The 18,980-nt window shown below is 46.2% G+C and overlaps 1 protein-coding gene across 1 annotated transcript in view; it reads left to right on the top strand.

Annotated features, from left to right (window-relative positions):
- The window catches only part of glrbb (glycine receptor, beta b), a 172,648-nt gene that overhangs the window by 26,432 nt on the left and 127,236 nt on the right, over positions 1-18,980 (top strand). Inside the window, exons 2-3 of the mRNA XM_056288175.1 lie at positions 1,595-1,701; positions 5,688-5,755. Of these exons, the coding sequence (XP_056144150.1) occupies positions 1,595-1,701; positions 5,688-5,755 (175 nt within the window). The remainder of the gene's footprint in view (positions 1-1,594; positions 1,702-5,687; positions 5,756-18,980) is intronic.

Raw genomic sequence — 18,980 nt, 5'->3', positions numbered from 1 at the left:
CAGTTGTTAGACTGGACTTGTGAGAGACTGTGTTCTCACGTCTCATGGCCTTTATGAAAATAGGGGGGAAGAAAAGGGTGTACAAAGGAAAAAGAGTTCCAGGTGGTAAACTATGTAACTGAGGAGTTATTTGGAAATGTCAAAAGAGTTCCAGAGTGTAACGGGTTGTGAAATGTTAAACTGAATGTTGAAGCCTTATTGTTACTCTCAGTGTGGTAAGAGGCTTATTGATGCTACAGAAGAATAGCACTGTTCACATAATGTTTAACATAATGTTATATCTGTTTACTTTAAAAGGTGAAAAAATAAAATAAAAGGGGTGGATGTCACGACAGTGACGGAAACTGTGAGAGGTGGCTGTACATGAAAGGGGTTTTACGACAGTAGACTTTATGCGTGAAAGTCGTGTTGCATACATTGTGAGCTGACCTATTAGCTGAATAAAGTAGACACTTAATCTGCTCCGTTTGACTGGACATTCCATGATTTATTACATACAGCACTGTTCATCCTGGATGCTGATTTGATGCTCCCATATCCCACATGTTCACCTACCGCGAGGCAGCACTCCTCCACCAAGCACGTGACCACCGGAGCCACTTTAATCACATGCCAGCGTGTCAACTTTTCAAACGCCATCCCTCCACCTCCCACAGCGGCCATATTGCCCCGCTGAGGGTGCTAGCATCGCTACCGAAAAAACAAAAACAAAAAAACAACTCCACTCACACCTGTCACCGAAAACAACGAACTAAGAGACAACAAAAAGCACATGAAAAGGGAAGAGACGGATAGAAGAAAAAAAAGCTCGTTTTAGAAACTCGTTTATACCGAAGCAACACACTGCTACTCCGTCCTCACTCGCACTTCCGCTCCGCTCCGAGCGAGAGAGAATAAAGAGAGCGAGAGAGAATGGAGAGAGAATAAATGGAAAGAGAATAGAGAGAGCGAGAGAAGAAAGAGAGAGAGAGAATAGAGAGAGATAAAGAGAGCGAGAGAGCAGACTCATCCATCCATCCTTGAAGTCATCCTTGGTGCATGATAAGGTTTACATAATGATATGTAAAGTGTTCTGAGAGGGGGAATTCTTTGGCAGCGTAGTTCATTGCCACCCACATGGACGGCTTTCATTTTTCCTCTCTCTCCTGCCAAGCCCTCCACGCCACTGTTCCTCCATCAATCAGCCTCTCACGGTATTTGGCCCACAGCCTCTGACTGCCTCATATGTATTTTCAATCTGGCTGAAAAGGAATGTTGCCTATTAGTTTGGAGAATAACAGGAAATTCAACTTCAGCTCCAAGAGAGCCAAAAGAATCCGTTTTTTACTATTCTGAGAATATTGTTATGGATCTATGTTGCCTTACATATCATCTGAGAACGTCCCTGAACTGCTCCTTCCATTTCTAAATAGCCTCTCACCCAAACAATGACTGGGTGGTCCAAGTTAAAAGCTAATTCAGTCAGCGACACTTAACAGCCCAGGCTTTATTTCAGTAAAATAAAGTCACTGGAGAGTTGTACTGCTAATCTGTCAGGAATCTGACCAGCCAACATGATGTTTTCCATGTCTGACACACTGCTTCTGCTCTGCAGACAGCTGTCATCTGAGGATCTGGCACGAGTCCCCGCCAACTCCACCAGCAACATCTTGAACAGGTTACTGATCAGCTATGATCCCCGAATAAGACCCAACTTCAAAGGCAAGTCTCTCTCTCTCTGTCTCTCTCTCTCTGTCTCGCTTTCTGTCTCTCTGTCTGTCTGTCTCTGTGTCTGTCTCTCTCTTTCTCTTTCTCTCTCTGTCTGCCTGTCTGTCTCGCTCTCTCTCTGTCTCTCTGTCTGTCTCTGTCTCTCTCTCTGTCTCTCTGTCTCAGTCTCTCGCTGTATAGGTTTTAGATATGAACCTGAAGTGTACTAGAAGTGTTCTACAGTCACGAGGCCAGTAGAAGAGGACCGGATGTGGACGGATGCTTTTCTGCTGTTGTGGACATCAGAACCAGAATCAGAAAAACTTTGCTCATCCCCAAGGGGAAACTGGGTTATATATATATATATATATATATATATATATGTGTGTGTGTGTGTGTGTGTGTGTGTGTGTGAGACATGTATGATATCTGCAGCAGAGTCATGAGAACCAGCATCACACACTGCTGTTTCTCCAGGTAAATAGACTACATGGAGTCAGGCTGATTGACGGGTGGTGAATGAAGAGGTGGATCAGATCATTAACAGGTCTCATTGGCTGAACTTGATTTAGTCAATTTTAATTTTTATGAGGACAGCTGACTTTCATACCATTTATAATATCCTAATACTTAGCTCTGCTGAAGATGATAAGATTTTCATTGGGAGTGATGAAGAAGGACAGGATTAGGAAGGAGTATATTAGAGGGACAGCTCAGGTTGGACGGTTTGGAGACAAAGCAAGAGAGAAAAGATTGAGATGGTTTGGACTGTGTGGAGGAGAGATGCTGGGTATACTGGGAGAAGGATGCTGAATATGGAGCTGCCAGAGAAGAGAAGAGGAGAAGAGGAAGGCCAAAGAGGAGGTTTATGGATGTGGTGAGGGAGGACATGCAGGTGGCTGGTGTGACAGAGGAAGATGCAGAGGACATGAAGAGATGGAAACGGGTGATCCGCTGTGGCGCCCCCTAATGCGAGCAGTAGTAGTAGTAGATTTAGCTCTGCCGAAGGAATAAAGATCACTAATGACGATGATGATGATAATATAATAATGATAAAATAAGATGAATGTATCCCATGGTGCCAGGAGGGCACAGGGTCTGAGCCTGTTTCATAGTTTTACCCATCCAAGGTGGACCCTAAGACAGTCTTTGTCCAGCATTTCTGACTCGGTCTTTATGTGAACTGGTGTCTGAAGCCAAACATCTGCTCTTCATATCACCATCAGATGAAAGCTTCCCCGCCTTTGACATCACATCCTGTTGTCTCCCAGACTGCACCGCATCACTCAGCTCAGCTTCATGATAAGCGCCAGTCACACGCTGCCAGCTTCACTTTCATCAAGCCCAAACCGCCCCTTCAGTGATGATAAGGTTGGGTGGATCACGGTGGCGCCATGACCTGGATGTTCCTGTGAGAGCGGCATAGTAAATATACTGTGGTGTGTAACATGCAAACCATAAAGTAAAACTATATTTATACAGTTTTATTGTGTCGTTTGCATGCTACACACCAGTGTGACTGTGTAGCAGCTGTAATCCACCAACAAGACGTGTGTTAAACTTTCTTGATTCTGTAATAAATAGACAAATCAAATCAAGTCACATTTATGTGTAACGCACATTTAAAAACAACCCACGTTGACCACGGTGCTGTACAGACCAGAGCAGGTAGCTAAAACACAAAACACAAAAAACACAAGACATAGACAACAAGCACAAAGCCTGTAGGCACAGATAAACAACACATGGACACAAGCCAGGAACAAGCCACATCACGAGGACTCAAACGCTGGAGGACAAAGTTTTGAGCCGGGACTTAAAGGAGTCGATGGAGGGGCAGATCAGAGAGGGAGGCAGTGCTGTTCCAGGGTCCAGGGGCTGCAACCACAAAGGCGCGGTCACCCCTGAGCTTAAGTTTAGATCACAGGACAGCCAGGAGTGCGAGACGCAGGAAACAGGCCTGTACTGCAATGCATTAAAACTTTTTTCCTGTATCTGTGTTGATATTCCACTCCCAGTAGTTGAGCACTCACAACACCATTGATGGTTTCGGAAAACAACGCTCTATATATACACTCACTGGCCACTTTATTAGGTACACCTTGCTAGTACCGGGTTGGATACCCTTTTGCCTTCAGAACTGCCTTAGTCCTTCGTGGCATAGATTCAACAAGGTACTGGAAACATTCCTCAGAGAGTTTGGTCCATATTGACATGATAGCATCACGCAGTTGCTGGAGATTTGTCGGCTGCACATCCATGATGCGAATCTCCCGGTCCACCACATCCCAAAGGTGCTCTATTGGATTGAGATCTGGTGACTGTGGAGGCCATTTGAGTACAGTGAACTCATTGTCATGTTCAAGAAACCAGTCTGAGATGATTCGAGCTTTATGACACGGCGCTTTATCCTGCTGGAAGTAGCCATCAGAAGATGGGAACACTGTGGTCATAAAGGGATGGACATGGTCAGCAACAATACTCAGGTAGGCTGTGGCGTTGACACGATGCTCAATTGGTACTAAGGGGCCCAAAGTGTGCCAAGAAAATATCCCCCACACCATTACACCACCACCACCAGCCTGAACCGTTGATACAAGGCAGGATGGATCCATGCCTTCATGTTGTTGACGCCAAATTCTGACCCTACCATCCGAATGTCGCAGCAGAAATCGAGACTCATCAGACCAGGCAACGTTTTTCCAATCTTCTATTGTCCAATTTTGGTGAGCCTGTGTGAATTGTAGCCTCAGTTTCCCGTTCTTAGCTGACAGGAGTGGCACCCGGTGTGGTCTTCTGCTGCTGTAGCCCATCTGCCTCAAGGTTCGACGTGTTGTGCGTTCAGAGATGCTCTTCTGCATGCCTCGGTTGTAATGAGTGGTTATTTGAGTTACTGTTGCCTTTCTGTCAGCTCAAACCAGTCTGGCCATTCTCCTCTGACCTCTGGCATCAACAAGGCATTTTTGCCCACAGAACTGCCGCTCACTGGATATTTTCTCTTTTTCGGACCATTCTCTGTAAACCCTAGAGATGGTTGTGCGTGAAAATCCCAGTAGATCAGCAGTTTCTGAACTACTCAGACCAGCCCATCTGGCACCAACAACCATGCCACGTTCAAAGTCACTTAAATCACCTTTCTCCCCCATTCTGATGCTCGGTTTGAAATGCAGCAGATCGTCTTGACCATGTCTACATGCCTAAATGCATTGAGTTGCTGCCATGTGATTGGCTGATTAGAAATTTGCCTTAATGAGCAGTTGGATGGGTGTGCCTAATAAAGTGGCCGGTGAGTGTATATATATAATGGCAGCACGGTGACGCAGTGGTTAGCGCGGTCGCCTCACAGCAAGAAGGTCCTGTGTTCGAGCCCCGGGGTAGTCCAACCTTGGAGGTCGTCCCGGGTTGTCCTCTGTGTGGAGTTTGGATGTTGTCCCCGTGTCTGCGTGGGTTTCCTCCGGGGGCTCCGGTTTCCTCCCACAGTCCAAAGACATGTAGGTCAGGTGACTCGGCCATACTAAGTTGCCCCTAGGTGTGAATGTGTGTGTGTGGGTGTGCGGGCCCTGTGATGGCCTGGCGGCCTGTCCAGGGTGTCTCCCTGCATGCCGCCCAGTGACTGCAGGGATAGCTCCAGCATGCCCATGACCTTGAGGCGGTTTGGATGATGGGTGGATGGATGATATAAAGTTCTTTGTATGTTGTGTGTGGTTCCTGCTGGGTAAAGTCTACCACCACCCCACCCTGTATTGTATTAAGCAGATTTATCTACCAGATAGGTGGATGGATGTAATTGATGGGTGTATAGCTAATGAATGGACGGACAGTTATAAAGAAAACCAAGAAGCAATACAGATCAACACACAGGGCCAACTGAGAGGCGATAAAGGTTTATTTTTAGTGAGTGTGGTGCCAGTTCATGCTGTGCTGCTACAAAAAGACCTGTGACAGTGGGGATGACTCACTTCCTTAAAACCACTACATTCATGTCCTTTTTGTTTTCCCAGGAATCCCTGTGGAGGACCGAGTGAACATTTTTATCAACAGTTTTGGATCGATCCAGGAGACCACCATGGTGAGAGACCATTTCACTTCATCAGCAGATCCTTATTGATCACCAATATGTCTGCCATCATGAGCCGTGGCTTCATGAGAAGAAACTGATTTAGCACAGAGGATTATTTTGTAAGAGTGTTCAGGACTGTATCAGCCCATTAGCTGGTGTTCAGGACTGTATCAGTCCATTAGCTCGTGTTCAGGGCTGTATCAGCCCATTAGCTGGTGTTCAGCACTGTATCAGCCCATTAGCTCATGTTCAGGGCTGTATCAGTCCATTAGCTGGTGTTCAGGACTGTATCAGTCCATTAGCTGGTGTTCAGCACTGTATCAGCCCATTAGCTCGTATTCAGGACTATATCAGCTCATTAGCTTGTGTTCAGGTCTTTATCAGTCCATTAGCTGGTATTCAGGACTGTATCAGCCCATTAGCTCGTGTTCAGGACTGTATCAGTCCAGTAGCTGGTGTTCAGGACTGTATCAGTCCATTAGCTCGTGTTCAGGGCTGTATCAGTCCATTAGCTCTTGTTCAGGACTCTATCAGCCCATTAACTCGTATTCAGGACTGTATCAGCCCATCAGCTCATATTCAGGGCTGTCATTCCATTAGCTCGTGTTCAGGACTTTTATCAGTCCATTAGCTGGTGTCAAGGACTGTATCAGTCCATTAGGTGGTGTTCAGGACTGTATCAGCCCATTAGCTCGTGTTCAGGATTGTATCTGTCTGTTAGCTGGTGTTCAGGACTGTATCAGCCCATTTGCTCGTGGTCAGGACTTTATCAGTCCATTAGCTGGTGTCAAGGACTGTATCAGTCCATTAGTTGGTGTTCAGGACTGTATCAGCCCATTTGCTCGTGGTCAGGACTTTATCAGTCCATTAGCTCATGTTCAGGACTGTATCAGTCCATTAGCTGGTGTCAAGGACTCTATCAGTCCATTAGCTCGTATTCAGGACTGTATCAGCCCATTAGCTGGTGTCAAGGACTGTATCAATCCATTGGCTGGTGTTCAGAACTGTATCAGCCCATTAGCTCATGTTCAGGACTGTATCAGTCCATTAGCTGGTGTTCAGGACTGTATAAGCCCATTAGCTCATGTTCAGGACTATATCAGCCCATTAGCTGGTGTTCAGCACTGTATCAGCCCATTAGCTCGTGTTCAGGGCTGTATCAGTCCATTAGCTGGTGTTCAGGACTGTATCAGTCCATTAGCTCGTGCTCAGGACTTTATTAGTCCAGTAGCTGGTGTCAAGGACTGTATCAGTCCAATAGCTCGCTTTCAGGACTGTATCAGTCCATTAGCTCGTATTCAGGACTGTATCAGCCCATTAGCTGGTGCTCAGGATTTTATCAGTCCATTAGCTTGTGTTCAGGACTGTATCAGTCCAGTAGCTGGTGTTCAGGACTCTATCAGTCCATTAGCTGGTGTTCAGGACTGTATCAGTCCATTAGCTCGTGTTCAGGGCTGTACCGGTCCATTGGCTTGTGTTCAGGACTGTATCAGCCCATTAGCTCATGTTCAGGACTGTATCAGCCCATTAGCTCGTGTTCAGGACTGTATCAGCCCATTAGCTCATGTCCAGGACTATATCAGTCCATTAGCTCATGTTCAGGACTGTATCAGTCCGTTAGCTGGTGTTCAGGGCTGTCATTCCATTAGCTCGTGTTCAGGACTTTATCAGTCCATTAGCTGGTGTCAAGGACTGTATCAGTCCATTGGCTGGTCTTCAGGACTGTATCAGCCCATTAGCTCATGTTCAGGACTATATCAGCCCATTAGCTGGTGTTCAAGACGGTATCAGTCCATTAGCTCGTGTTCAGGGCTGTATCTGTCCATTAGCTCGTGTTCAGGGCTGTATCAGCCCATTAGCTGGTGTTCAGCACTGTATCAGCCCATTAGCTCATGCTCAGGACTGTATTAGTCCAGTAGCTGGTGTCAAGGACTGTATCAGTACAATAGCTCGCTTTCAGGACTGTATCAGTCCATTAGCTTGTTTTCAGGACTGTATCAGTCCAGTAGCTGGTGTTCAGGACTGTATCAGCCCATTAGCTCATGTTCAGGACTATATCAGCCCATTAACTCGTATTCAGGACTGTATCAGGCCATTAGCTCGTGTTCAGGGCTGTTATTCCATTAGCTCGTGTTCAGGACTTTTATCAGTCCATTAGCTGGTGTCAAGGACTGTATCAGTCCATTAGCTGGTGTTCAGGACTGTATCAGTCCATTAGCTCGTGTTCAGGGCTGTACCAGTCCATTAGCTTCTGTTCAGGGCTGTATCCGTCCATTAGCTCGGGTTAAGGACTGTATCAGTCCATTTAGTGCGGAGTTCGTACAGAGAATGAGTGTTTGAAGCCTCATTTATTTGAGGGCTTATTGCTGATGAAGAAGCACCGTTTTAATGCTAATGAATAGATTAAGCTGAAGGACAGAGTTGGATCTTGTCTGGCTCACTTAAGAATTGAAACAAGGTCAAGTGGAAGGTGGCTAGTGAGCCTGGTCAGCTGTTGTCTTTCGTTAGTAACTGCTGTGTGGAGTGTGGACAGTAATACATATAAACAGGCTTTCTTATGGAGGAAGATATGTTAGAAGGTAAACAGATTACGACTAATCTCTCATACCAGCAAATGAACAGTATCAGTCGAAGATGTCTGTGAATGTTCTCATTCATTCAGGTCATGGTTATCCAAAGGAGTTGAATCAAGTGCAACTGGACTTGGTATATATCCGTGAAGACGTTTCGCCTCTCATCCAAGAGGCTTCCTCAGTTCATGCCTTTCTGACTAGACCAAGCTAGTCTGACTGGCTGCTGATGAGACTCAGATATTGATCCTCTAGGAGTTGTTGTCAGAGCTATTGATATGCGTGGCTCTTTGTGATCAGATGTTTACCAACGCCCGTCGCTAACAGAGCCATAGATATGCGTGGCTCTTTTGTGTACCGATGTGTACCGATCAGTCGAACTCGTAATTGGAATCAGTTGTCATGGTGACGACAGGTTTCACGTTAAGTGTAAATGGAGAAAATCAATGTGAATTAATGTGATAGATACGAAGAAAGAATCACTGCACATACATCTCTCCATATTCATAACATGTCAGATGTACAGGTTCAGTGTGAGCTGTCCAGCGTTTTGGACCAGTGAGCCACCCATCATCACAGACTGAGACAGCCATCATCACAGAACGAGACACCCGTCATCACAGAAAGAGACACCCGTCATCACAGAATGAGACACCCGTCATCACAGAATGAGATAGCCGTCATCACAGAACGAGACACCCGTCATCACAGAACGAGACACCCGTCATCACAGAATGAGACACCCGTCATCACAGAATGAGATAGCCATCATCACAGAATGAGACACCCATCATCACAGAACGAGACACCCGTCATCACAGAAAGAGACACCCATCATCACAGAATGAGATAGCCATCATCACAGAATGAGACACCATCATCACAGAACGAGACACCCGTCATCACAGAATGAGACACCCATCATCACAGAATGAGATAGCCGTCATCACAGAACGAGACACCCGTCATCACAGAACGAGACACCCGTCATCACAGAATGAGACACCCGTCATCACAGAATGAGATAGCCATCATCACAGAATGAGACACCCATCATCACAGAACGAGACACCCGTCATCACAGAAAGAGACACCCATCATCACAGAATGAGATAGCCATCATCACAGACTGAGACAGCCATCATCACAGAACGAGACACCCGTCATCACAGAAAGAGACACCCGTCATCACAGAATGAGATAGCCATCATCACAGAATGAGACACCCCACATCACAGAACGAGACACCCGTCATCACAGAATGAGATAGCCATCATCACAGAACGAGACACCCGTCATCACAGAAAGAGACACCCGTCATCACAGAATGAGACACCCATCATCACAGAATGAGATAGCCATCATCACAGAACGAGACACCCGTCATCACAGAACGAGACACCCGTCATCACAGAATGAGACACCCGTCATCACAGAATGAGATAGCCATCATCACAGAATGAGACACCCGTCATCACAGAAAGAGACACCCATCATCACAGAATGAGATAGCCATCATCACAGAATGAGACACCCATCATCACAGAACGAGACACCCGTCATCACAGAAAGAGACACCCGTCATCACAGAAAGAGACACCCATCATCACAGAATGAGACACCCGTCATCACAGAACGAGACACCCGTCATCACAGAATGAGACACCCGTCATCACAGAATGAGATAGCCATCATCACAGAACGAGACACCCGTCATCACAGAAAGAGACACCCATCATCACAGAATGAGATAGCCATCATCACAGAATGAGACACCCATCATCACAGAACGAGACACCCGTCATCACAGAAAGAGACACCCGTCATCACAGAAAGAGACACCCGTCATCACAGAATGAGACACCATCATCACAGACTGAGACAGCCATCATCACAGAATGAGACACCCGTCATCACAGAAAGAGACACCCGTCATCACAGAATGAGACACCCATCATCACAGAATGAGATAGCCATCATCACAGAACGAGACACCCGTCATCACAGAAAGAGACACCCGTCATCACAGAATGAGACACCCGTCATCACAGAATGAGATAGCCATCATCACAGAATGAGACACCCATCATCACAGAACGAGACACCCGTCATCACAGAAAGAGACACCCATCATCACAGAATGAGATAGCCATCATCACAGAATGAGACACCAGTCATCACAGAACGAGACACCCGTCATCACAGAAAGAGACACCCGTCATCACAGAATGAGATAGCCATCATCACAGACTGAGACAGCCATCATCACAGAACGAGACACCCGTCATCACAGAATGAGACACCCATCATCACAGAATGAGATAGCCGTCATCACAGAACGAGACACCCGTCATCACAGAACGAGACACCCGTCATCACAGAATGAGACACCCGTCATCACAGAATGAGATAGCCATCATCACAGAATGAGACACCCATCATCACAGAACGAGACACCCGTCATCACAGAAAGAGACACCCATCATCACAGAATGAGATAGCCATCATCACAGACTGAGACAGCCATCATCACAGAACGAGACACCCGTCATCACAGAAAGAGACACCCGTCATCACAGAATGAGATAGCCATCATCACAGAATGAGACACCCCACATCACAGAACGAGACACCCGTCATCACAGAATGAGATAGCCATCATCACAGAACGAGACACCCGTCATCACAGAAAGAGACACCCGTCATCACAGAATGAGACACCCATCATCACAGAATGAGATAGCCATCATCACAGAACGAGACACCCGTCATCACAGAACGAGACACCCGTCATCACAGAATGAGACACCCGTCATCACAGAATGAGATAGCCATCATCACAGAATGAGACACCCGTCATCACAGAAAGAGACACCCATCATCACAGAATGAGATAGCCATCATCACAGAATGAGACACCCATCATCACAGAACGAGACACCCGTCATCACAGAAAGAGACACCCGTCATCACAGAAAGAGACACCCATCATCACAGAATGAGACACCCGTCATCACAGAACGAGACACCCGTCATCACAGAATGAGACACCCGTCATCACAGAATGAGATAGCCATCATCACAGAACGAGACACCCGTCATCACAGAAAGAGACACCCATCATCACAGAATGAGATAGCCATCATCACAGAATGAGACACCCATCATCACAGAACGAGACACCCGTCATCACAGAAAGAGACACCCGTCATCACAGAAAGAGACACCCGTCATCACAGAATGAGACACCATCATCACAGACTGAGACAGCCATCATCACAGAATGAGACACCCGTCATCACAGAAAGAGACACCCGTCATCACAGAATGAGACACCCATCATCACAGAATGAGATAGCCATCATCACAGAACGAGACACCCGTCATCACAGAAAGAGACACCCGTCATCACAGAATGAGACACCCGTCATCACAGAATGAGATAGCCATCATCACAGAATGAGACACCCATCATCACAGAACGAGACACCCGTCATCACAGAAAGAGACACCCATCATCACAGAATGAGATAGCCATCATCACAGAATGAGACACCAGTCATCACAGAACGAGACACCCGTCATCACAGAAAGAGACACCCGTCATCACAGAATGAGACACCATCATCACAGACTGAGACAGCCATCATCACAGAACGAGACACCCGTCATCACAGAAAGAGACACCCGTCATCACAGAATGAGACACCCATCATCACAGAATGAGATAGCCATCATCACAGAATGAGACACCCATCATCACAGAACGAGACACCCGTCATCACAGAAAGAGACACCCATCATCACAGAATGAGATAGCCATCATCACAGAATGAGACACCAGTCATCACAGAACGAGACACCCGTCATCACAGAAAGAGACACCCGTCATCACAGAATGAGACACCCATCATCACAGACTGAGACAGCCATCATCACAGAACGAGACACCCGTCATCACAGAAAGAGACACCCGTCATCACAGAATGAGACACCCGTCATCACAGAATGAGATAGCCATCATCACAGAATGAGACACCCATCATCACAGAACGAGACACCCGTCATCACAGAAAGAGACACCCATCATCACAGAATGAGACACCCGTCATCACAGAATGAGACACCCGTCATCACAGAATGAGATAGCCATCATCACAGAATGAGACACCCATCATCACAGAACGAGACACCCGTCATCACAGAAAGAGACACCCATCATCACAGAATGAGATAGCCATCATCACAGAATGAGACACCAGTCATCACAGAACGAGACACCCGTCATCACAGAAAGAGACACCCGTCATCACAGAATGAGACACCCATCATCACAGACTGAGACAGCCATCATCACAGAACGAGACACCCGTCATCACAGAATGAGATAGCCATCATCACAGAATGAGACACCAGTCATCACAGAACGAGACACCCGTCATCACAGAAAGAGACACCCGTCATCACAGAATGAGACACCCATCATCACAGACTGAGACAGCCATCATCACAGAACGAGACACCCGTCATCACAGAAAGAGACACCCGTCATCACAGAAAGAGACACCCATCATCACAGAATGAGACACCAGTCATCACAGAACGAGACACCCGTCATCACAGAAAGAGACACCCGTCATCACAGAAAGAGACATCCGTCATCACAAAATGAGACACCCGTAAACACAGAATGAATCACCCATCGTCACAAAATGAGACACCCATCATCACAGAATGAGACACCCGTCATCACAAAGTGCTTCGGGATTAGTAGTAAACCTACTCTCAGTTCTGTTAAAGGGGAGTTAGTTAAATAAAAACAACAATCTTACCTTAACAGACAGTAGGCCCCCCATGCGTATGGCTGGCATGCACTGTGTGTACCATTCAGTAATGTTAGTTGAATTAAAATGTGCCCGTATCAATATTTTTTCATGGCCTAATACTCTGTGTTGCACCTGAAACTTACTTTGTGTGTCAGTGAAGATAATTTTTTACCCTAAAATGTAAGCAGTGTCCGTTTGAATAGAAACAATAAGTCTGACGTAGAAGTACGAGAAATTTTAGCTGGCATGCCATAAACAACACTGGCAGTCCAGCGTGGAGCGGCATGGGGAACAAGGCAGCTCTCCATGCACCCACAAGCTGGAGGGAGAGCTCACAACCAAATCCCCTGATATGCTGGTGAAATGCCTCGCATGTCCACCTCAGGGAGTAACCAACATGCAGCTGTATTGATTGCATTAATTTTTTTTAATGCATTACTACTACTACTAGTACTACTACTACTACTACTACTTTCAGCTGCTCCCGTTAGGGGTCGCCACAGCGGATCATCTGTGTCCATCTCTTCCTGTCCTCTACATCTTCCTCTGTCACACCAGCCACCTGCATGTCCTCCCTCACCACATCCATAAACCTCCTCTTTAGCTAAGGCTGGATTAGTACCCCCAGGGGCCCCTGGGCACTGAAGCTCATACCCCCTACACACACACACAAACACACACACACTCATGCCACCCCATGCCCCAGCCATTAAACCCCACCTTAATTATTTTGAGCTTCCAGTCAAGCTGGTGTGTCAAATCCACCAGACCATAATCACACACCTGTGGGTGACAGGCTGAATAACCAGTCCAGCTGAGCAGGTATGTCTGAGCAGGTATGCCTACACAGTTCAATAGACTAAGTGCTGCCATTTCACTCGCACGTCACAAGACAAGGAAACAACGGATTAAATCATGCCAAGGCAGTGAATGACTCTACACTATGACCATATTTGTGTTAATGGAAAACAACCCTAGCAGACAGCACACCAGTTATTACTGATACATAATAATGTGACTGACTAGGACTAGGCTTACAACGACACCATCCTAAGGTAATCACACAGCACAGCTGAATGCAGGTTTCAAAGTAAGGCTCACTAAGTGAGCTAGGCTACTCCCCGCAGAACTGCAAAAACCAACGTATTATGAACTTGGTAAACTGACTCCAATCTGCGGCGAACTGTCAGGGCCTTCTGGGCCTTCAGTGAAGGCCTAAGACTCCACAGAAAAAGGAAAACACTTTCATAAATATAATACAATCGTCTAATCAATCTGTTAATATCGCATTACATTTCGATTTCGACTACACATACGAGTTTGGGAGGCTCTGCTTGCAGTCTCTCAGCCAAAAAAAAAAATCATCCAATCAGCTTTTTCCCTCTGTTGTAACCGTGTGAGAAGACTCCTCCTGCCAGCGCCTTCGGCATCTCGAGTGAAGGTCTCCGCTATCTAAATAAGTTAGGCGTTAATACGGAATTGATAGATTACTCAACCAATCAGATTTTGATGTGTAGCGCATGGGCGTATTTTATACTTGCTCAGCTTCATAGGGCCTTCACTGCATACAGCTTACATGAGTGATTGTTCAGCCAATCAGCAGCAGCACCTAGGCCTGTGGTTGAAACCGTTGTGGTTGCATTCCGCAGCGCATCACGGTAGTTGGTGGCTAATGTTAGCTAGCGTTTGTGTTTTTGATTTAGTTCGCTAAGCTAGCTAGCCGTGAATGAGAAAAATGTCTCAAGGAGAACTCGTGGTGGCAGATTTATTAGTCACACCATTTTCAAGACGATCGTTTGGGGAAAGCAAAGGATTGTGGAGATGGGCAGATCAACCCCACAGTTAGCGGCTCTGACCCAACCGGGGAAGACGTATGTGCAACATTTCCAGGCAAGTACCTACGAAAGGTACCCGTGGCTCACTGGATCCGAGCAAAACGGAAAACTACTGCTGGGTGTGCTTACTTTTCCCGTCAGAGAAGGGGTCATGGAAGTACAGAGGCTTCCAAAACCTGGCTTGTCTTATTTAAAAGCCAAAGGAGTGCTGTGTGATCGTGTGATCGACCGTTTCATCCAGAAAGAAAGGAGAATGGATTTTGTCTTCAGATAAACAACACTGGTGAGTCAAATGTATTTTTTGTACAGTTAGTTGATTTGCTTAATGTTTGATTGTCTTTATGCGCAGCGGCCCGGCTGGGATGTGTTTGTTGAGTTTCTTGATCGCATAATATGCCCAGCGGGATTACTTCCAGTGAGGCTGTATGTTGCACGATGTCGCCACACGATGTCGCTGCTGTAAAAGTGAAAAGTGTCAAATAATTTGATGATGGTGATGATTGTGAGGATAACCACTTTTTCGACTAAAACATTTTAGCATGGCGATATGACGGCTGGCTTTGGGTAATTATGAGGAGGTGACGTCACACCGAAGGCCTAGGTCTGAAATGCACGGTCTGCTACTACAATACAGCAGCATCACACCACAGTGATGCAATACACGTTACGCAAACAGCATGTCAAATAAACTCATCCACAAAATATACAGCAACACGCAATCACAACAGATAATACTGCTCAATGCGCAGACAGCATAATCAAATAATTCTTACCTTTCGAAGTTCTTTCTTGACTTTTTCTTTGCAAAGTCTGTGATCAAGTCCTCCAAATCCTGCTCCTTCACAAGCCGATAGCCATCAAAGAGAGCACTGAAAGCCTTTTCTGACCCATGGTTGTCCTGGGTTAATTTTTTATCCATTTCAGTTGTGAAAATGTCCTCTCTCCCTCGCAGTTGGATACAGGCAGTGTAGAAAAGCCTGAGCGCAACATAAACATTGAGGAAGGTTCTCTGAAGTCCATTCCTCAGCGCAACTTGCAATAGGTTTGCAGGAGTCTTGTTTTGCTCAGTGCTGACAAAAGACCTAAACTGGCTCAGATCATCAGCTAAGGCCTTGTCCAAGTCAGTTGGACACGAAGAGAAGAGAGCATCAGCCTGTTTGTGGAGATGGTCCATGTCAAACAGGATACCAAAGCCAAACTGTCAACAATCACACTGAATGTCTCAACTTGGAACTTTTTACTCCCAGTGAGAGCGACTTCGTTGTCGACTGCTTCATCATTGAAGGCTGTTTTTTTACTCACGTGGTGAGTCTCGTACTGGTAGGTAAGTGTCACACCTGTGACAGCCCAGACAGATGTCTCCAAGTCGGCAAATTGCCCTTGTAGTGATGCAACATAAGTGTGCAGTGATTCCAAAAGGCGCACAGTGGTCATTAGGTCTATGTCCCTCTTCTGCAAGCTGTTGCTTGTTAGCTTGAATCAGTGCAGCAGTGTCCCAAAATACGGTCATCAGTGCAGTCTCCAGCTTCCCAACCTTGGTGCATAGCACAGTGGCCTCGTGCCGTGTGTCCTGTCACGCCTCATTGTCAGATGCCAACATCTGTAAGGCCCCTCTTATTTCACTGTAATTTTCACAAAGAGCTCTCATGGAGTCCCCTCTACAACTCATCTCGTACTGGAGTGGGATTTTAGCATCAGTGTGATGTTGGTAGTGAACACTTTATTCCATTGGTGGGTGGAAGCAGAGCAAAAAGCATATAGTGCTTGTATTAAGTCAAAGCAACTGGCTTGCTTCCCGACAACTATTTTCAACACAGTTCACACCAACCAAATTCAAGGAATGTGCCGCACATGGAATGTAATCAATGAGTGGGTTGTTTTTCTTGAGATGAGCTTGCAACCCGTTATACTTCCCAGACATTTGACGCATTGTCATATGCCTTGCCATGGCAATTGGAGAGATCCAGCCCCAAATCACTGAACATCTTCATCACACAGTCAGCCAGACTTGACCCAGTGTGATTGTGAATGGGTTCAAATCCTATAAATCGCTCAACAACTTTCCCTTCCTCGCTGACAAATCGGAAGACAAAAGTCAGTTGGTCCACGTGAGACATATCAGGTGTAGAGTACTATCACAAAGAAACATTTTGCTCGCTGTAGTTCTGTAGCAATTGCTTGCTTTGTTTTGTCTCACCCGTTAGGCCAATAAGTTCTTCACAAACAGTTGATGGCAAGTATGAAGTCTGACCACAGCCCTTCTGACCATACTCCTCAAAAGGTTCCTTTAAAAATGGATCAAACTGTGCGACCAGCTCTAGAATTCCCAGGTAATTACCATTGTGTGGAGATTCCAAAAGTTCATCATCTCCCCCGAAGGGAAGCCCCCTTTCATGCAAGAACGGCAATTACACGCCTCAATACGTCATTATAGTACTGACCTCCTGCTTCAATCTGTCTGCCAAGGGAAGCATCCACAGTGCCCAGATTTTGAGTGTGACGTAGAAGTGAAAGCATACATTTTCTGTGCTCGCCACTCATCTCGTGTTCCATTATTCTTTCAGGGTGTTTCCAGTCAGTAAGCCCAGCAACAAATGCGTTGTAATGTTTACAAGCAAAGCAATAAATTGCTCCACTGGACAGTGAATATATAATTCATTCCCGTGGTACAATTTCACCATTGTGAAGTTGTCTGGTCAGTGCATTGTTAGTGAGAGAACGGGTCTTGCCAGCATCGCTCCCCCTCTGGGATGCTGGCTACTTGGCGGCCCAATTCTGACAGGCCGAAACCCCTTTCTCAGAATTTCCTCCCGGACCTTTTCTGTAATCAATCCCCATAATGCAGGGTCTTCACAAATGATGGGACCTGCCACTGCAAATGAGCTTGAAGTAATGTTACTTTCCACTGTTTGGTCATTCCCATCTTTGTCCGTTACTTCTCCTGTTTTATCGTCGTTTTCCCTATCTTGTTGTACCCCTAGCAGAGGCAGTGGGTCACTGTTGTGGCTAAAGACTTCCAGGCTAACGTTGTCATTGCTAGCTAGCTGAGGCAGTGTGTTGCTGTTGGAGCTAAAGACTTCCAGGCTTACATTTTCCTTGCTAGCTAGCTGAGGCAGTGTGTCGCTGCTGGAGCTAAAGACTTCCAGGCTAACTTTTTGCCTTGCTAGCTAGCAGAGGCAGTGTATCACTGCTGTGGCTAAATACTTCCAGGCTAACGTTGTCGTTGCTAGCTAGCTGAGGCAGTGTGTTGCTGCTGGAGCTAAAGACTTCCAGGCTAACGTTTTCCTAGTTAGCTAGCTGAGGCTGTGTTGCTGCAACCGATGGTAGACGCTTCCAGGCTATCGTTACTACTTGCTAGCTCGACATCCTCCATCGGAATGCCCTCTTCTTTACTTTGTTAAGCTTTTTTGAAAAAAAAACTACTTATTAGCCGGATATTTTTTATTGTGGCCGCTTCTTTCACTTCCTTTTCCTTTCTTTTCTATCTTTTGGCAGCCCCGCTGGGCTTTTGGTCAGGCGCGGCCCATTCATGTGGGCAGGTGGGGTAGCACCCCACTAAAAAATTAAAGAAAAAAAAATCCACCCAAAAACATAGTTCCTCCTCATAGACTATTTTTCCGCATTAATACATCATAATTTACATTGCAATAAATATTACCTAGTTTTGTGCAATAACTGAACCAAGCTAGTCAACAGCTTTTGATCTTTGAAAGTTAAAATTGTAATTTCAGTGATTTGGTCTCAGTGTAGTGCATTGCGCAATATTGGGGCAGGAGACCTCAGTGCCCCGCTTTCACTTGCAGATTTATTATCCACGAGTTTCCTGGGGGGGTCACTTGGGAAATGATTATGCCTTCACCCTTGCGATGAAGAGAGAGAGAGAGAGAGAGAGAGAGAGAGAGAGAGAGAGAGAGAGAGAGAGAGAGAGAGAGAGAGAGAGAGAGAGAGAGAGAGAGAGAGGAAATGAGTTAGGAACAGACACGACTGGACAGAGAGAGGAAGT

This window comes from Lampris incognitus, chromosome 1 (assembly GCF_029633865.1).
Source record: "Lampris incognitus isolate fLamInc1 chromosome 1, fLamInc1.hap2, whole genome shotgun sequence".
NCBI lineage: Eukaryota > Metazoa > Chordata > Actinopteri > Lampriformes > Lampridae > Lampris > Lampris incognitus.
Note: the sequence above shows the minus strand (reverse complement) of the source record. Positions and strands in the feature narration are given on the sequence as shown.